This window comes from Prunus persica, chromosome G8, assembly GCF_000346465.2.
Source record: "Prunus persica cultivar Lovell chromosome G8, Prunus_persica_NCBIv2, whole genome shotgun sequence".
NCBI lineage: Eukaryota > Viridiplantae > Streptophyta > Magnoliopsida > Rosales > Rosaceae > Prunus > Prunus persica.
In genome coordinates, this window is record NC_034016.1 from 18,362,808 (window position 1) to 18,383,612 (window position 20,805).

The following is a 20,805-nucleotide window of genomic DNA, read 5'->3' on the forward strand; positions in this document are numbered from 1 at the left end:
GATGTTTTTGAGGAGCTAGTAAAAGAAGCAATACGAAAGACAAATAAGAAACAAAGGAGCTTCACTTCTTCCAAATAAGTGAAGCAATGGCAAAGACAAAGAAAGAAAGAAAGAAAGCAACAGATGAAATTTCCACGACAAGAAACAAAGAATGAAAGAAAGAAAGCAACAGATGAAATTTCCACGACAAGAAACAAAGAATGAAAGAAAGCAGCGATGAGCCAGATAGAGTTGATTGTATGGCAAGAAACTTTACAAAAGGTGCTCTCAAAGTCAAAGACCGTCCGCCACTGTGGTCTCATTCTCTCTCTATGAACCCAATTAACTGTTGAAATTAGTTCCCATTCCCAGTGAGTTGAATGGTTTTGTTGAATTTTCTTTTTCTTCCCAAAATGATTCGTTAATTAGAGAAATAATTGCCAAAAAGGCATTTTTTTTTGTCACGAAGCCAACGTTCTTGCAAATGAAAGCCAATTTGTCAGGAGTCAATTCCAAATTATGACAATTTCCAAACCACGCAGTTTTTATTTTGTTATTGTATGAAGATTTTATAATTAGGCCAGCATTGTTGAAGATTCTTATCAAAGTGTATATATTTCCTTTGTTTGTACAAGTAAGCTTCGAGAAGCGGTCCATCCATTGTTGTTGCAGTCAAAAGCAGCCCATCAAGGGAAAGAAACTAAGCACAAATTAGCAAGAGAAAAGACAAATTTGACTAATTAAACCAACACAAACAAAAAATTAATTGCATTACAAATGACTCACTAGTGTAGTGGTTTAAGAAAGATCTTGAGTTTGAGTTCTAGTATTCGTGTGCTATGTGTGAATTTCGTATATTATCACTTTTCTCAATAGAAATTGTCCTAAAAAAACTAATAATTAATTAAATTTAAAAGGTTTTTAACTGTAGAGATCCCTGAATTTTACTCTGAATTTCAATTGAGACCCGCAACTATTTTTTCAGGCAATTACATCCGTCAATTTAATAAATAGTTGCAATTGCGTCCTACTATCCTCTGTAAAATTGGCTATTAATTAGAGGGTTAAAACGTTAATTGAGTCCTCCCACTCCCAGCATCATCGTCTTCTTCTCCCGCATTTGGCTGAGGTGGAAGGATTTAGAGAAGCTACAAACAAGGTAGAGATGGGTAGGGACCCGATCACGCAGTGCCTTGTAAGCCTCAATCACCAGAATGACTTCGTTTGCACACTTGGGAGAGGGGTCGGTGGTGATTGATGGTTATGGTGAGACCAAAAGCACTTGTGATGGTGGTGATAGTTATGGTGGCGAGGGGTTGAGGAGGTAGAAGAGGTAGAAGGGGTTGAGGAATTTGAAATGACGCTTTTAGCCCTCATTTTGAGGGCCAAATTGACAAATTTGGACAGTAGATTGTTGAGTTACCAGATGTAATTGTCTCAAAAAGAAGTTGCAGGGCTCAATTGCAACTCGAGGTAAAGTTCAGGGACCTTTACCTGTTTTCTACATGTTTGGTAATGTACCCCTGGAACCTAAATAGGGATGATGTGCCCATGCGACTGAATGCAATTGTGAACTTATTAGGATTCTAAAAAATTACCATTCCAGATATGATTAATGGAAGAGAGCTGTTTACGAATGGCCCCAAAGTGAAGAAGAGAATTGCTTATTGTCATATTCTTCATTTTGGGGGTATTGTGAATGAAGCAGCCATCATTGGGAGAGCTTGCCCTCTAAATGGGGTCTGACCCGGCTCGAGGGATTAGTCCTCGCTTACGTGCGGGGATACCCTGAATTCATCCAAAAAATATATATATACCAGAAGAATTTTTTGAGAATTATGAGAAAAAATTCTACATGATGTATGGCAGGTATACTTTAGACATTCATATGTGCTACTAATCCTCCTTAGAAGGCGCACATCAGCATAATGAAATAATTGAGGTACACACAACATTCTACATGTTACATATTGATCCCGCAGCTCATGTCACGAAATACAAATTATAACACAACAGAAATGCAATTGCAAACCTTTTATGGATCTAAAAATGCAGACCAGCTTTCTTCCCTACTGTCATTGAGCTCCTGCCAAAGATTCTCCCCAGCGCCACTGATACTTATTTTGACTTCCTTTGCTGTCCTAAGAGATCCTAAACAGAAATTCTTCATTTCAGGACATTCGTCGACAATGATCATTTCCACTAATGGCCATTTGAAAGCATATTTTCCATGAGAAAAACTTATGAGATACGGTAGCTCACTAAGTTCCAAGCAACTTAGCTGAGGGAGCATGCCGTTATCCTCTGTTTCTACCACCTCTGTAGTGACTATTTCTTCTATCTTCAGGCACTTGCTTATAGATAGATTTTTTGGGTTCTCAAGACCTCTGGTAATGGAAGGAGAGCAGATTTCTCAAATTGTTACAGTCAGAAACATATAATGATGTTAGATTCTGAAATCCTTGAGTTTGCGGTGAATCCATCTTTTTTATTTGCATTCCTTCAGGCTGGGAAGTTGAAGGTGCTTCCCTTGACTCTGAAGTTGTTACAGCATGCCCTTCATTGGCAGGCAACTCTCTGAATTCAAAAATCTCTTCCAGTAAATTGCAATTTCTCACATTTAACTTCTCTAGTTTCTGCAATCTGGTTTGCATGTACATTGGTACCAAGCACAATAATCTGCTACAATTGGACACGTTTAGATCTCTTTAGTTCACAGAAGGAGTGTGGTGGAAGTTGGCTGTTCCATATCCCTTTGAAGTTGTACATTTGACGGATTTCAAGTGTCTCCAAGACTGGTAAGTCAACCTACAGAATATAAATTGAAATCTATTAGCACTACCATCGTCTCTGAAATCACTAGAGACATGAGAAACAAAAGGCTAGATTGAGTTTCCTTTTCTGCATCAAAGCGATTTGTTTCACATGTTGTCCAACTAAGAACTAGGTTTTTACACCTTAGGATGCTTAGGATGTGCATGAAAAATGAGACCTTAGGATGCTTAGTTTCAGGATTTAAGTGTTAAGGGATCTATAAACAACTCTGACATGATGATAACTAATCAATGATTTACAAAAGTTTTAAAAATATTGAGTACAACTTGCAATGTTTATGAAACCAAAACAATATACTAATAGCATCTACCAAAATGTTGATTTATCATAGAGTAGCTCCCAGCTATATCATCCTAACTAGTTGCTGTCATGCCCATATATATTAACACCTTTTACATTATTCAACAGCATGACTAAGAAGATGGCTCGAGAATTAAGAATGTGGGTTTGAAACAGCGTATGTAGAAACATGACAGTGGCATGGATTTTGCGTCCTGTGCGTACCTTTTCATTGAAAATGTGGGTTGGAAATTGCAAATTTTCATGATTAATTGCCGTTCCACTTCCTGCGGCTGCAAATAATGGAATAAATGTCCTCATTTTAGGGCGGCAAAGCACCAACGTTCTCAATGATGGACAGCCAACAGTGCAGGGAGCGGGAAAAAACGTTATGAGGCTAGGTAAGTTATCAGGATGAATTGTTTTTACTTGAGGAAGAACAATTTTGTTTGTTGCCTCTCCATCTCCACTTTCTTCATTTTGCATTACAATGTCTCTCATCATGTCGCAATCACTTATGTACATTGATTCTAGATTTGGCAAGCATTCAAATTCAGTTGGTACGATCCACAAATGCGTCAACACAGGTAGATTCAATAAGACTAACTGTCTTAGTTCTTCAAATGGCCCCATTCTAAGTTGACCATAACAAATCTCATTTAGACTACGTGCAACATTGATCTTCAGTGAATTCAAGACAGGAAAGACCCGGCGTGGAACCCTGCTTATGGAACCATACTTGTCTTCAAGATACTCCAGTGTGTGAGATTCCAGACCCTCATTCTCTGGAGAACGTGTCATATCAATAAGATACTCCAGTGCATTGCAGTCATTGAGTGTTAGAGACTTCCAAGTTTACATAACCCTCTACATCTAAGATATTCAGAGGGTCCTTCAAATTCTTCATTTTCACCTCGAGAGTGAAAGTATCCTTTAGCAACCCGGTGATTTCACTACCCACAAGAGAGAACTCTGCATCAAGATTATGAAGTCTCAAGTAGTTCTCACATGCATTTACATCCCATTTTTTATCCATCATCCCTATAGAGATCTGAAATCTTACAAGACCCCTAAACAACAAGCTGCATGTATGCAGCAGATTTTTAATTGGTGGCAGGACTATCTCCAAAGTAGTCAAGTGAAGCAAGAAAAGTAAATTTGTAATTGCTGCATAAGTTTCTGCTTCCTCATCATGATATTCCTCAATGATCCAGTCAACAAACATCGTGTGCTCTTCTCGTGAGTCGTGACCCCAGAAATTCTTCCTCCAATGTGTCTATTTGTTCTTGTTCTAACTGGGCTTCCACCCGATCCATGCATGGTTGGTCTAGTACAATAGGGGTTTGATCCCCTACCACCCATTGCCCAAAGTTATTCCACATGTACAGTTCTTCTAGTAGAAAAAACTTTGATATGACACCCGGTGAAATTACTTTAAGACTATTGCATCCTGTCAAATCCAGCACCCTTAGATCAATCAAATTTTTGCATTCGTCAGGTAATTGTTCCATGTAAGATCCACGCAGGCTGAGTGTCATGAGTGTTCGTAGCTCTCCAATGACAGGTCCAATGTCCAAATTCAGATTACAATGCTCTAGACACAGCGTCTGAAGGTTTTTCAAAAGTGGAAGTGATGGCAGTATTGGCAGTACAAATGTGTTCTTCATAACTAAAACCTTGAGATTTTCCATTCCTTCTAAAATAGTGGCCAGTGGTTTCAATAAACATTCATCTGGACATGACAACAATAAAAGCTCAGGAGTTTCATTTGTTATCAGTGTACTGGAGATGTATTGCCCAGAAACGTAATTGTTAGGCCAACCAGTCAGTTCCGTCCCGTATCTTACCACAAGTACATCTCTACTCTTAGAAGCTATTGATAAGGCTGCATCCCGCACCTCATCATGCATCCTGACACACCCTTCATTGTTGCTGTCTACCAACAAAGAAGAAGTTTTGAGTATGCCAACCAATGTTTCTACACTGTTTCTTCCTTCTACCATTGAGTGGATGCTTTTGAACAACTTAAGCCCGCACCCATATCTAACCAAATCTTCAATTGGTATATTACAACCTTCGGGATATAAACAACAGAGCAAGAAACATGCTTTGGCCTCATGGCTTTCTAAACATTCGTAACTCAACTCTATTTTGGGATACACTTCTTGTATCATTCCTGGAATGTTTTCTGGGCAAGCCCTTGTTAGTTGTCTAAGTGCATCGTTCCACACATTCTTGCTTTTATGTTTTAGTGCCCTTCCAACAGTCGTAATTGCAATTGGCAGACCAGCACATTTACTCATAACTTAATGTGCTACGAAATATAGCTCAGGAGATTCAATGGAACTGCCTGCCATCTCCTTAAATAGATCCCGTGCTTCTTGTTCGGTCAAAACATCGATAGGAAATTTTTTTTTGGTTTCCATATCGTTGAATATATCCTGGTTTCGTGATGTTACCAAGACTTTGCAACTCATTTTATCACAGTGAAATGGAATTCCAACTGTCTTCAAATTTACTTGTGTAGAAACATTGTCCAATATTACAAGGACCCTCTTAGTACCTGATAATCTTTTGTGTAACTTATCTGCTCTTCCACATAAACCCTTTTCTGTAAGTTCTAGACCAAGAAACTCTGCAATTTCATCTTGAATACGACTCAAGTCAGCGGTTTGGGTGAAAACTGCCATTGTTGTCGAATAGACCGTCTGCATTTGCTCTCTTACCAACTTCTTCCACCAAGGTTGTATTGCCTATACCGCCCATTCCACATATTACAACCGGATTGATTTGATCATCTGTTAGAGCATGCATTACATCTATGATGATTGAATTGTTTCTTGATTCAAAGTCATTAGATCCTCCCACAGATGGATACACCCATGACCATTTGAAATTGCTTTGAGTTCTCATGTCACTGAAAACATTTGGGAGTTGTGACATCCATATGATCTTGCATCTCCTTTTGCTATCAACATCAACACAAGGTATTCCAACTTCCTCCAAATTAAGTATTTTGCTAACATCAGCCAATATTATGAGGTACCTCTTAGAATCAGCTGACATTCTAGCACGCAGCATCTCTGCTCGTTCAACCAAACTCTCGCTTTCCAAATTCAGTCCTAACATTTCTGCTATTTCACTTTGCATCCTTTTGAAGTCTGGATTTGGGGACACAACGGTCATCATAACACCTTCAAATATATCCTGTTCTTTGACTCTCTATATGAACTTTTCTGTTGTAACTATTTCTTCTCCTTCCATGTTTATCCCACTATTTCCAATCATGTTGATGTTGTCATCATGCAGAGCCTCCAAGACCGCCTTTGTATAAGGTAGGAATCTAGATTGGACACCCTCATAAAGTTCCATAGGTGCCGGTGAAAGATCAAGGTTGGATCTTCTTGAAGATCCAGCACCTTCATGGGGAGCAGTATTTGTTACAGCCAGAGTGAAATCCTCAGAATGTTGCATTGATGCAAACCCAATCTCCTGGGGAGGAGCAGGATAGGCTACCATCCTGAAACTGCCATCTCCAAGGAGCTCATTCACCACCAAAGTCATCTTCTTAGCTTTCCTACCCAAGGAATGACGAGCCTTCAGATTTAGACACCAACCATTGAAGCAGCCTGCCTTTACAACTCTTTCTTTTTCAAAACATGCCTCCTTTTCCAATATGGTCATGATCACATCACGCAACCAAGTCTCCACTTCCGGAGCTATTATCTCCAAATTCCTGGTTGCTGCATCGATCCGCAGCCTCACCCCATTTGTTTTGTCTCCCTGCCTCTCAACTTGGCTGGCAAGATGCTCAATATTGCTCTTGTAGTGAATTACATAACTAAATTGGCGCCAAACTGGTGCCACTGTACTCCGCCACTTTTCCAAGAACTGAAATACAAACTTTCTTTTTTTTTGGCACTTTTCTTTTTCCTGTGGTGACTATTGATCACAAATCGAATTAACTAAGGGATACCAAAGACAAACAAAGAAAGAAAACCGATGTAAGTAATATTGATTTTTTTTTTTTCCTGTTACTCTGAGTGAATTCAGATTCAAAGGAAGAAAGGCAAAACCAAGGAAAGCAATCACTTTCGAGTTCTTTTTTCTTTTTCTGGGTATAAAGATTCAGGGATGTAATAGATGAAGCAATGTCAAAGACGAAAAATGAAAGCAATTACTCAAACAACAACACCAAAGGCCTTGTAAGTTTTTTTCTTTTTTCCTTTGGTGACTACTCAAGAATACAGATGAAATCCCAAAGACAATCAGATACAAAGAAATAAGGCAGCTGTTGAATGGTATGTTGCTTGGTGAAATGCAAGATTTTGCAGCAGAGAGAAAGAAAAGAGATAACTAAGAGATTGATAGCATAGTTGCTTGCTCTTGCTTGTGCATATGGAATATCGATGGCTGTGTCATGTAATGCCAATGGAGCTTTGGTTTAGCAGGAGCAGCCTTGGTGATAAATAAAAAAATATTGATTTTTATTTATTTATATTTTCCATTGTAGATTGATAGAAATTTGATAATGGAAAGTGGGAATGGCAGAGAGGATTGCTTGCAGTCCAGGATATAAAAGAAAATGTAAAGATGTATAAAGGTTTGTCTTGTGGATGAGGCTTATGACTCGTTTGGGAGTGATTCTGAATAAATCAATAATCATTCCTCCATATAATCACTCGCTTCTCCTCGTAAGTGATTATAGTCCCAAAACAAACCCTTAAAACAGCCAACAATTTGAAAATTACAAGATTAGTATTTTTTATTACAGAAACTTAATAAATTTCTTTCTTTTTTTGGTGAAAGAAACTTAATAAATTTCGAATACTAATTTTCCTACACTTTCCCACAGTTTCTCACCAACCGAACACTCAGAATCCATCAAAACGAGAGAGAGAGAGAGAGAGAGAGAGAGAGAGAGAGAGAGAGAGAGCAGGTTACCTGGCTGATGTGAAGAATCCGACCAAACACCTAGTTTGATTAGGTATTTTAAATCCTCTGATTTTGGCCCATGAAAGTTTGGGTGGATTGAAATGGGACACCAAAGTTTGGATAGTTTGGCCCCAAACCCTCATGAAAATCCAAACCGAAATGTAGACGCAAACAAAAAGATTTGGAAAATTAGGCAACTCATAAAAATCTTTTTAAGCCATGAAAATGGTGATCCATAAGATAAGATGGAACCCAACCCAACCTAGGAATTTTGGTCAGTGTCACGTGTTGATAATAATTTCTCCTCCGTTTCTTGAAACCCAAAAAGTGGTCCTAGTTCTCTATTTTGCCTTCATATGAGTAAATTATTGATGCAGAGGACAGTACCCACAATAAGGTACATGGCATAATAATTAATGCATTAAACTGCAAAATAAGCACATTTTTTTAATATAATCCCGAAGTGTTATCAATCAATTCATATTAAAGTATATGTATTTAATATTCGTATTTTAAAATAGAATAGATGCGCATAACATAATAACTAATGCATTACATTGCAAAATAAGCACATTCTTCAATATACATGAAAAATATAAGCGTATTTATTACATAATGTTATCAATAATACATATACATGAAGTTTACAATTAGAAACAAGAATTTAAGCTCGTTGCATAACCTCAATTTTATTTTTCACAAAACCAGGACTTCTAAAAGTCAATTTCACGGATATACACCACATCTTAGACTTGGTGCACTTTGCCTGCAACCGACTCAAAACTAGCACATTCATCAACGTTGTGTTTATCACAACTTCCCACCTTCATCCATTACGTTTCTTGCCACTATTTTCCATTTGAGGGCATTGTTTTGGATTTCTCTCTCTCTCTCTCTCTCTCTCTCTCTCTCTCTCTCTCTCTCCTTTTGCTTCATATCTCTCTGTCCCCATTGATCCCACATGAGACACAAAATTATTAATACCATATATTGTTGTGCGGAAGCGACAATCAACTGTGAATGAAAATAGAACAACAATAATTGGCAAGAGCTAAAAGGAACAAAACAACATCAACAAGAATATCAAGATTTATAATGGTTCGACAATATCTATATTTAGTTTGAAGACGACAGAGTATTCCACTATAATAAATGAGAATATACAATAATGTTTATCACTCAATTTTCCAAACACCCAGATAACCCAAGCTCAATAGGAAGAGAAACCCGATAATACAAAGAAAAAAATAATTTGAGAGAATTTTCTTCTCTCCGGCCGAATGGCTTCTTGCTGTTGTCTCTCCCACTTCTCCAATATTCAGCGGCTGCCATGCTTCTCCATTTATTGAGAAGCCAACTGGTGAAGGCCAGCTACTCAAGTCAGAAAGCCAGCCATCGTTGCATGCCTTTTGTCTGCACGTGCTGGTGTCAAACTCTAAAACAAACTTATTATTCCTCTGCAACTGCAGCTATCCCATCTCTCCCAAAGCTATTATTCCTCTGCAGCAATCCCACTTAGAATATGCTTTCGGTGCCAATGGACAATTTGAGCCCCAAATCAACATACACCTAACTTGCTGGGGGAAACAGAGATTTGAATCTTAGCTAAGAATAAATACAAACAAAAAACACAGAAAAACAGAGCAAAAAGAGCAAAAGAGAGAGATGGAGAAGGGAGAGAGAGCCTACAAAGCTCACTGCCTGGTGTTACCCTATCCATCCCAAGGCCACATCAATCCCATGCTCCAATTCTCCAAGCTTTTAAATCACAAAGGAATCAAAATCACACTAGCCAATACCATCTTTGTCCACAACACCATTCAAAAAATTTCATCATCATCATCCTCATCATCCACTTCCATTGCATTTGAGACCATTTCTGATGGCTACGATGAAGGTGGGATTACTCAAGCAGAGAGCATAGAAGCCTATTTGGACCGGTTTCGAAAAATCGGGACGAAGACTCTGATTGAGCTTATTGACAGGCTCTCTGGCTCAGGGAACCCAGTTGATTGTATTGTCTACGATGCATTCATGCCTTGGCCTCTTGATGTAGCCAAAAAGTTTGGGATTGTTGGAGCAGTTTTCTTCACTCAGTCTTGTTCCGTTGACAACATATTCTACCATGTCCACCAAGGCCTGCTCAAACTTCCTCTGCCTCCTGACTCTGAGATTTTGCTTCCTGGATTGCCACCACTTCAACCTTCTGACATGCCTTCTTTCATCTATGTTTATGGATCATACCCTGCTTTCTTCACAATGGTTGTGGATGGTCAGTTCTATAATGTTGACAAAGCTGATTGGGTTTTCTGCAACACATTTTACGAGCTGGAAGAAGAGGTAACTAGTTAAGCCTATCAACTGGGGTTGTTGCATGCTAATGAAATTGAAGTGATTTGATTTCATCGTTTAATTTTCTCTTCCAAATACATTGCTGGATGGTAGAGAATACTAACCCTTTTTCTTAAATTCAAATCCAAGTTTCGAAAAGTTAATGACTAGCTAGGAGCTTCTGATTCAATATGTAAGACATCAGATTGACTATTTTGATTAATTATTTCTTCATAGGTGGTGGATTGCATGGCAAAGCTTTGGCCATTGAGGACAATTGGACCAACAATCCCATCAATGTACTTGGATAAGCGGCGTGAAGACGACAGAGAATATGGTTTCAGCCTTTTTAACCCAAACAGTGATGCCTGCTTGACATGGCTAAATGCAAAGCCAAAAGGGTCTGTGGCTTATGTGTCTTTTGGAAGCTTAGCAGAACTTGGAGAAAATCAAATGGAGGAACTGGGTTGGGGCCTGAGGAACAGCAACAACTATTTCTTGTGGGTGGTTAGGGAAAAAGAAGCAGCCAAGCTGCCACAAGGGTTTGTGGAGGAGACATCTGGGAAGGGTTTGGTGGTTTCATGGTGCCCTCAGTTGGATGTTTTGGCAAATGAGGCTGTTGGATGCTTTGTCACACATTGTGGTTGGAACTCAACTTTGGAGGCTCTGAGTTTAGGAGTTCCAATGGTGGCAGTGCCACAATGGACTGACCAAAGCACCAATGCCAGGTTCATCCAGGATGTGTGGAAAATGGGGCTCAAAGCTCAAGCTGATGAGAAAGGGATCGTGAGACGAGAAGAAATAGCAAATTGTGTGAGAGAAATATTGGAAGGGGAGAGGGGGAAGGAGATTCGAAAGAACACTTCGAAGTGGAAAGAATTGGCCAAGAACGCAGTGGATGAAGGTGGAAGTTCTGATAAAAACATTGATGAGTTCATTGCAAAACTGGTTCAAAACTACTAGCTTTAGCTTTTAGTAGAGTTACCTCTGTGAAAAATAAAAGTGAGGCTATGTAATGTAAGGGATAATTATATTGCAGTTTATGAACTTGTCCAAAATAATTAGAACTTTCATTGTCTGACCAGAAGGATGTACAATCTTTTTAAGTGGGGACAGCAGCTAGGTCCACTGAAACCGACAAAAGGGAAACTAATAATTTTTGTAAGTTGATTGGTTGGTTTATTTATTGATCTTCAATTCTCACTAGCTAGATCCTCACATTTGGTAGGCTTCTGCACACCAAAATGGAGAAGAGAGAAAAAGCTCACTGTCTGGTCTTGTTCTATCCAAGCCAAGGCCACATTAATCCATTGCTCCAATTCTCCAAGCGTTTAGAGCACAAAGGACTCAAAGTCACATTTATCACTACCCGCTCTGTTCTCAAGGCCATGCATGGAGGAGGAGGAGGAGGACAATCACCATCATCATTCTCTTCAATTGCATTGGAGACCATTTCTGATGGCTATGATGAAGGAGGAGCTTCCCAAGCAGAGAGCATCGAGGCTTACTTGGACCGTTTTCGGGAAATAGGTTCACAGACTTTAGCTGAGCTCATTGAGGAAATTTCTGGCTCAGGCCACCCTGCTGATTGTCTAGTTTATGATTCATGTATGTCTTGGGCTCTTGATGTGGCCAAAAGGGTTGGGATTGCTGGGGCTGCTTTCTTCACCTTTTCTTGTGCTGTTACCAATATATACTCTCTTGTCCAAAATGGGCTGCTCAAAGTTCCTCTCAATCCAGGCTCTGAGATTTTGCTGCCAGGATTACCACCTCTTCAACCTTCAGACACCCCATCTTTCGTCTATGTTTCTGGATCGTACCCAGCTTTCTTTAAACTGATTCTGGACCAGTTCTCTAATCTTGACAAAGCTGATTGGGTCTTGTGCAACACATTTCATGAGCTGGAACAAGAGGTAAACAAAATTACTGATAAGGAGGTATAAGTGTAGTAGGGTTGTGCATATGTAGTGATCAACATCATAAATTGAGGTGGTTTTCATGGTTTTCTGTTCCAATTGAATTCATTCCTCTGTCCACGAAATTAAATATCTCTCACTGTATGCATCACTAATCAAGGGCTATGACCAGCTTATGAATTTTTTTAAGTCTCTCACTTTGACCTTATGATTCAACTTCTCAGATAACACCTACTTTCTTTTGTTTTCTTTTTCTCATTTTATGCATAGGCGGTGGATTGGATGGCAAAGTTTTGGCCATTGAGGACGATTGGACCAACCATACCATCTATGTACATGGATAAGCGTCATGAAGACAACTGGGAGTATGGTCTCAGCCTCTTAAAGCCAAACAGTGATGCTTGCATGAAATGGTTAAATGTGAAGCCAAAAGGGTCTGTAGCATACGTTTCGTTTGGCAGTGTGGCAGAAATTGGAGAAGAGCAAATGGAGGAATTGGGTTTGGGTTTAAGGAGAAGCAAAAGCTATTTCTTGTGGGTGGTTAGGGAAAAAGAAGCAGCCAAGCTGCCAAAAGGGTTTGTGGAGGAGACATCTGAGAAGGGCTTGGTGGTTTCATGGTGCCCTCAATTGGAAGTTTTGGCACATAAGGCTGTAGGATGCTTTGTCACACATTGTGGCTGGAACTCTACTTTGGAGGGCTTGAGTTTGGGAGTTCCAATGGTGGCAGTGCCACAATGGACTGACCAAAGCACCAATGCCAGGTTCATCATGGATGTTTGGAAAACAGGGCTTAAAGCTCAAGCTGACAAGAAAGGGATAGTGAGAGGAGAAGAAATAACACATTGCCTGAGAGAAATATTGGATGGGGAGAGAGGAAAGGAGATTCGAAAGAACACTTCAAAGTGGAAAGCATTGGCCAAGAATGCAGTGGATGAAGGTGGAAGTTCTGATAAAAACATTGATGAGTTCATTGCAAAACTGGTTCAGAGTTAGGCTAGGCAAAGCTGCAAAATTGCCGAGTACAAGTCCTCATATTGAAAATAAAAGTGAGGCTATATAATGTAACAGACTCTGTGATTCTAATAAACGGTTCAAAAAGAAGAAATCTTCTGCAAACAATTTTGTTACCTTCTGCGTGTGCATATATATCACCTTTGCAATGACTCATGTTACAGGTTTCTCAATCGCAAAAATTGCCTGAGAAGCTGTTAGATGAGAGGTCAAGGTACATAACGAAGGAAAGGATGTTTATTGATGATATCAGTAGGAAGGTGTCCGCTTAGCTTGTTGCCTGAAAGATATAGGACTGCTTGTGCAGTTAAGCTAAGCCCTGAGGAAACTGGCCTTTTAGTCCCAAATCCGAAAGACAGACTTTTCTTTCATGCTCGTTCCAACACTCGATTCCCAGAAAGTGACAGATAAAACCTTCATTAGTGTTGTTGCTGAAATCCCATTAAGAATTTAAGTAGCCTTGCTACTCTCGACACCGAAGCTGAAACTACAACAAAAAAGCAGTAACCAGAGGACACTGTCAGTAAAAATGCCAGCATCTTGTTTACTCAACAACGTATGCATCAAGAAAGCCATCAAAATGGGCTTGAAAGAGACGTGCTATTTAATTAATGAAAGCCAAATGAGCAGTGATAAATATATTATACTGAACCCAGAGAAGGGGTTAAACAATCAACGACAAACTATTTAATGTAGTTGGAAAGAAAAAGTTGAGAGATATATAAAAGACTCACACGGTCAACAACACATAAATTAAAAATGCAAGAGTGAAAGTGAACGTGAGGTAAGGAAATGAGCTCATTGAACAAGTTAATGAAATGGAAAGAAGGTTAAAAGAAATAGGAAGAGATAGGAAAGATTACAAGATATTTGTTGCAATGAGTAGTGAGAAGATCAGCAGTTATCTACATTTTTGGCAATAATTACGGGTCATGTTAGGTAGATCGCATGATTTGATGACATTGTAAATTACGTCTCTAATAGGGATGGAGCCCACTATTACAATGGGTCTTACCTCTACTAAAAAGGTGGTTTACAAAATAGTCTACAGATGTGGTCTCCTTAGCATTTTCCATATTACTATGTAGGATTGTTGTGATTGTTGTGGGTGTGTTTGAGTCATTTGTGGGTGAGCAATTCTGCTGGAATTGGGTTTATTGTTATCACTCATCAGGCCCATTTGGAGGCCATTCCTTTAGTCAAAAGCTAAGCGACGACTTGGACTGCTAACTATTGACTATCCAGAGTGCTTGACTGCCCTCTGTTTCCATCTTCTTTTAAAACCTTTTTTAAGTTCCAGTTCTTGTGTTACAATTTAATTCATGTTTTGTCCTTTGGGAATTTGTCCAAAGCATCTGCAAGAGGAAGCTCGGACTAAGTCGACCCACAAAAATAAAAAAAATAAAAAATAAGTATTAGACACAACAATTCTTACTAATTAGAATTTGAGACATAATTTTTATTTGGGTTTTAATACTTACGAATCAAATTTTGTTTTAAATTTGGTCAAAAAGGAGACCTAGATTCATTGAGTTTGTCTAAATTAGAAAAGTAAAATACTGTTTTACCTTTTTTGTTTAAAAGTCTGGCCAAAATTAGATCTTACCATTTCTCTCTCTCGACCAGGGCAGCCACATTTCCAATTTCACAAACATGGCACGATTTGCAAATATTGTGGTACTAAATTTTCATAAATAAATTATTATAGTGTTTTTAATTTTCTTTCATTACTTACTATATATTTTCTAAACTCACAGTATTTGACAAGCTCGTTATATAATCAATTTAAATCACTCAAACCCACAATGCAATATATTTCCTTCCAATTTTTTGTAATAAAATCATAGAGAATTGATTAAATAAACATCCTCTAAAGTTTCAATAAAAATTTCCAAGTTTTCCCACAATTTTCATGATTTTTATACAATTTTTACCAATATCGATATTTTTCAGATATTTTCATCAAAATTTTCATGTTTTTAAACCACCGATATTTCCAAAACTCCCGATATTTTAGACCTTAGGCAAGACCAATCATGTGCATAATTTTCAAGGGGACAATTGTGCTATCATACCTTCTTTTCTTTTTTTGTTTTGGAAAGAGACTATTTCATTCAAGACCAACATAAGCCAAAGATTACAGAATAAGATAAGACCCCAACAGTCAACTTGAATTAAAACCAATCAGGCAACTTGAACAAGGGTTGTGCGCTTTCATACTTTGTTTCACCCATATATGTGTGTTCGGATATACTGAGCGAAGTAAAACCAATCAGTCAACTTGAATAAGGGGGCCAAACGAGACATTTAAAACCACACAAATGGTCTCCAATTTTGGCATATGCCAAGGTTTTTGAGCAGAGACAGTCTCTACTAATAAATATTCATTTATATTATAATATGTGTAAAGTTCATTGGCTGGTTTATTTTGCTCTTCAATTTTCACTATAAATCTTGCAAATGTGGTTGGCTTCTGCACAACAAAATGGAGAAGACAGAAAAAGCTCACTGTCTGGTCTTCTTCTGTCCAATCCAAGGCCACATTAATCCCATGCTCCAATTCTCCAAGCGTTTAGAGCACAAAGGACTCAAAGTCACATTGATCACTACCCGCTCTGTTCACAAGGCCATGCATGAAGGAGGAGGAGAACAATCTACAACATCATTCTCTTCCATTGCATTGGAGACCATTTCTGATGGCTTTGATGGAGAAGGTGGGAGTGCCCAAGCAGAGAGCATCCAGGCCTACAGGGACCGTGTTCGGGAAATCGGCTCACAGACTTTGGCTGAGCTCATTGACAAGCTCTCTGCCTCAGGCCACCCTGCGGATTGTCTAGTTTATGATCCAGTTTTTCCTTGGGCTCTTGATGTGGCCAAAAGGGTTGGGATTGCTGCGGCTGCTTTCTTCACTGTATCTTGTGCTGTTACCAACATATACTCACTTGTCCATAATGGGCTGCTCAAACTTCCTCTCAATCCTGACTCTGAGATTTTGCTGCCTGGATTGCCACCTCTTCAACCTTCAGACACCCCATCTTTCATCTATGTTCCTGAATCTTACCCTGATTTCCTTAAACTGTCTGTAGATCTGTTCTCTAATCTTTGCAAAGCTGATTGGGTCTTCTGCAACACATTTTATGAGCTGGAACAAGAGGTAAACAAAATTGATGAGGTGGTTTTCGGTTCCAAATTAATTCATTCTCTTGAAAGTTGACGCGCACAACACTGCTAGAGTCACCAAATTTGTTCACCAAATTATGATTCAACTTGATGTTTTATTTTTCTCTCCTTTTACGCATAGGTGATAGAATATTGGACGACAAAGTTTTGGACATTCAGGACGATTGGACCAACCATACCATCTATGTACCTGGATAAGCGTCATGAAGACAACAAGGAATATGGTCTCAGCCTCTTAAAGCTAAAAAGTGATGCCTGCATGAAATGGTTAAATGCAAAGCCAAAAGGGTCTGTAGCATACATGTCGTTCGGCAGTATGGCAGAACAGGGAGAAGAGCAAATGGAGGAATTGGGTTTGGGTTTGAAGAGAAGCAAACGCTATTTCTTGTGGGTGGTGAGGACATCAGAATCAGTTAAGCTGCCAAAAGGGTTTGCAGAGGAGACATCTGAGAAGGGTTTGGTGGTTTCATGGTGCCCTCAATTGGAAGTTTTGGCACATGAGGCTGTAGGATGCTTTGTCACACACTGTGGTTGGAACTCTACATTGGAGGCCTTGAGTTTGGGAGTTCCAATGGTGGCAGTGCCACAATGGGCTGACCAGAGCACCAATGCCAAGTTCATCATGGATGTGTGGAAAATAGGGCTTAAAGCTCAAGCTGATGAGAAAGGGATAGTGAGAGGAGAAGAAATAGCAAATTGTGTGAGAGAAATATTGGATGGGGAGAGAGGGAAGGAGATTCGAAAGAACGCTTCGAATTGGAAAGCATTGGCCAAGAGTGCAGTGGATGAAGGTGGAAGTTCTGATAAAAACATTGATGAGTTCATTGCAAAACTGGTTCAGAATTAGAACTAGCTAGGCAAAGCTGTGGTGTATTTCTGAAAAAAATTCCTTGTACAAGTCCTCTTGTCGAAAATGTTATTAGGGACTGATTAATAATTTCCATGACTAATCATTTTTAAACGTCACAAATTCGTGTCTTCACTATTTTGATTTTATGAAATATGAAAAGTAAATTATAATGAATACGAAAACTTTATGATTAGAAAAGTTTAGGGACCCACAAAGACTAAATTATGTGCATACTTTTCAAGGGGACAATTGTGCTATCATACTTTGTTTCTCACCACACATGCGTGTTGTTAACATATCAACCCCAGCCCATCAGTACTTAACCAAACCCAAGATAGACAACCTAGCTCACCCCATTTTGAGGAGCAATCGCTACAATATTCTAGAAGCACCACAAGTGCAAACAACAAAGTGATAATATCGATTACCACTAGAAATATCTAGAATAAAGGATATATGTAGATAAGTCTAGGAGAACATAAAAGCCCAAGTCGGTGAAGTGGAAAAGTACGTCAGCAGCTAAGCTTGGAGATTTGTCTGGAAGATAAACAATTTTGTGACCCATATTCCTTGGTGTCAATCAAGAAGTGAAGAGAGTGTCAATAAGAAGAGTGAGCAATAATTTATAGAGTCCTTGTGAGAAGTGTGAGTTTGTCTCTAGAAGTGAGAAAGAGTGCTTGTATGAGTTGGTCTTCTTTGAGAGTTGTCTTGTCGTAATTTTTTATGAGTATAATACAAGTCAATTGTTCACTTATTTTGTCTCTAAAAAATCTATATCACCATATTAGAGTTGCGTATTCTAATTTTCTTAACACGTGTTTGGTTATATTGAGCAAAAGTAAAACCAATCAATCAACTTGAAAGAAGGGCTCTCCCCTTTTTAGACTTAATTTAGTTTCGTAAAATATAAAAGGAGAAAAGGCTGGCTAGGCGAAGCACTGGTGTATTTCTGAAAAATTGCCTAGCTATAGCACAAGTCCTCTGGTGGAAAATAAAACTGATAGGCTATGTAATGCAGTAGACTCAACTCAAATTGTGTAATTTGATGCATCTCTATAATTTATTTGTGCTTTTTTTTGCAATAGAATGCATGTTTTGTCCTTTGGGAGTTTGTCCAAAGTATCAGCAAGAGGAAAAAGGCCGAAACGTCTATAAAAGTAAATAAAAATTTGAGCAAAGCAATTTTTGTCATGATTCATGTTAAGGAACACCCTCATGTCCTCATTAGATACAAGGCCTTAAGTTAAGATCAACTTCGAATATAATACATGCAATTTTGTTTTCTTCATAATACATGCAATTGTGCTATCATACTTTGTTTCACCACAAGTTCAGGAAGATTGCTAGTCAAGCTTAAGCACGTTCAGATAGTTACTTATTTTGTTGACTTAAAAAAGATAATTACTTATTTGGCATACCATCCCTTGGTTGGAGATGCTCTAAGCCACTAAAACAAGTGGCCCACGCGAGAAATTTAAAACCCACACAAATGGACTCCAATTTTGGCATATACCAAGGTTTTTGATTGGGGACAGCAGCCTCTACTAATCTTGCAAATGTGGTTGGCTTCTGCACAACAAAATGGAGAAGAAAGAAAAAGCTCACTGCCTGGTTTTGTTCTATCCAATCCAAGGCCACATTAATCCCATGCTCCAATTCTCCAAGCGTTTACAGCACAAAGGAGTCAAAGTTACATTGGTCACTACCCGCTCTGTTCACAAGGCCATGCATGGAGATGGAGGTGGAAAATCACCATCATCATTTTCTTCCATTGCATTGGAGACCATTTCTGATGGGTTTGATGGAGAAGGTGGGAGTTCCCAAGCAGAGAGCATCCAGGCCTACTGGGACCGTTTTCGGGAAATCGGCTCACAGACTTTGGCTGAGCTCATTGACAAGCTCTCTGCCTCAGGCCACCCTGCTGATTGTTTAGTTTATGATCAAATTTTGCCTTGGGCTCTTGATGTGGCCAAAAGGGTTGGGATTGCTGGGGCCCCTTTCTTCACTGTATCTTGTGCTGTTACCAACATATACTCTCTTGTCCATAATGGGCTGCTCAAACTTCCTCTCAATCCTGACTCTGAGATTTTGCTGCCTGGATTGCCAACTCTTCAACCTTCAGACACCCCATCTTTCGTCCATGCTCCTGAATCTTACCCTGCTTTCTTTAAACTGTCTATGGAGCAGTTCTCTAATCTTGACAAAGCTGATTGGGTCTTCTACAGCACATTTTATGAGCTGGAACAAGAGGTAATCAAAATTCATGGCATAAGTTTTATTAGCCAGTGCATGCCCAGGGAGGGTACCCTTACCCCTATCAAATGTTCTATTTTATTTTCATGTCTATATTTCTTTTGAGTTGCATATATTTTGTTACTATATGAATGAATTCATTCCTTGATAGGGAGACGAGTCAACAATACTGCTAGAGTCACTAAATTAATTATCCGTCCTAGGAATTATGTATTTGAAGTCTCCAAAATTTAATGACTTTTACCTTAAATTTTTAAGATAGCACTTCCCTTTTATGCATAGGCGGTGGATTGGATGGCAAAATTTTGGCCATTGAGGACGATTGGACCAACCATACCATCCATGTACCTGGATAAGCGTCATGAAGAAGACAAGGAATATGGTCTCAGCCTCCTAAATCCAAACAGTGATGCCTGCATGAAATGGTTAAATGCAAAGCCAAAAGGGTCTGTAGCATATGTGTCATTCGGCAGTGTGGCAAAACTCGGAGAAGAGAAAATGGAGGAACTTTGTTTCGGTTTGAGGAGAAGCAAATGCTATTTCTTGTGGGTGGTGAGGGCATCAGAATCAGCTAAGCTGCCAAAAGGGTTTGCAGAGGAGACGTCTGAAAAGGGTTTGGTGGTTTCATGGTGCCCTCAATTGGAAGTGTTGGCACATGAGGCTGTAGGATGCTTCGTCACACATTGTGGTTGGAACTCTACTTTGGAGGCCTTGAGTTTAGGAGTTCCAATGGTGGCAGTTCCACAGTGGGTTGACCAGGGCACCAATGCCAAGTTCATCATGGATGTGTGGAAAGTAGGGCTTAAAGCTCAAGCTGATGAGAAAGGGATAGTGAGAGGAGAAGAAATTGCACATTGTGTGAGAGAAATATTGGAGGGGGAGAGAGGGAAGGAGATTCGAAAGAACGCTTTGAAGTGGAAAGCATTGGCCAAGAGTGCAGTGGATGAAGGTGGAAGTTCTGATAAAAACATTGATGGGTTCATTGCAAAACTGGTTCAGAATTAGAACTAGCTAGGCAAAGCTGTGGTGTATTTCTGAAAAAAAATTCCTTGTACAAGTCCTCTTGTGGAAAATGTTATTAGGGACCGATTAATAATTTCCTTGACTAATAATTTTTAAAAATCAGAAATTCGTTTCTTCAATATTAAAATAATTTTCGTGTCTTCACCATTAAAAAAATTATACATAATATACTTTAAATTATACAAACAAAACACTTATTTATAGACGCCGCCA

At 39.1% G+C, this 20,805-nt stretch overlaps 4 protein-coding genes across 5 annotated transcripts; 3 read left to right on the forward strand and 1 right to left on the reverse strand.

Annotated features, from left to right (window-relative positions):
- LOC18767093 (disease resistance protein At4g27190) lies at positions 1,850 to 8,180 on the reverse strand. The gene is made up of 2 exons (XM_020569715.1): positions 3,319 to 8,180; positions 1,850 to 2,787 (listed from the first exon to the last, which is right to left on the reverse strand). The coding sequence occupies exon 1, from the start codon at positions 5,394 to 5,396 to the stop codon at positions 4,308 to 4,310; it is 1,089 nt and encodes a 362-aa protein (XP_020425304.1). The 5' UTR covers positions 5,397 to 8,180; the 3' UTR covers positions 1,850 to 2,787; positions 3,319 to 4,307.
- Positions 9,540 to 13,394, forward strand: LOC18767225 (UDP-glycosyltransferase 74G1). Its single transcript, XM_007201439.2, has 3 exons — positions 9,540 to 10,368; positions 10,597 to 11,304; positions 13,254 to 13,394. Exons 1-3 carry the CDS (start codon positions 9,694 to 9,696, stop codon positions 13,266 to 13,268), a joined length of 1,398 nt encoding a protein of 465 aa, XP_007201501.2. The 5' UTR covers positions 9,540 to 9,693; the 3' UTR covers positions 13,269 to 13,394.
- LOC18767500 (UDP-glycosyltransferase 74E2) lies at positions 15,454 to 17,498 on the forward strand. Of its 2 annotated transcripts, none has more exons than XM_020553673.1 (2): positions 15,454 to 16,458; positions 16,588 to 17,498. In XM_020553673.1, the coding sequence occupies exons 1-2, from the start codon at positions 15,772 to 15,774 to the stop codon at positions 17,311 to 17,313; spliced, it is 1,413 nt and encodes a 470-aa protein (XP_020409262.1). In that variant the 5' UTR covers positions 15,454 to 15,771; the 3' UTR covers positions 17,314 to 17,498. The 2 variants fall into 2 exon arrangements, with proteins under 2 accessions (XP_020409262.1, XP_007201692.1); XM_007201630.2 differs by having other exon boundaries at positions 15,456 to 16,440.
- Positions 18,784 to 20,694, forward strand: LOC18766754 (UDP-glycosyltransferase 74E2). Its single transcript, XM_007199053.2, has 2 exons — positions 18,784 to 19,566; positions 19,852 to 20,694. The coding sequence occupies exons 1-2, from the start codon at positions 18,898 to 18,900 to the stop codon at positions 20,572 to 20,574; spliced, it is 1,392 nt and encodes a 463-aa protein (XP_007199115.1). The 5' UTR covers positions 18,784 to 18,897; the 3' UTR covers positions 20,575 to 20,694.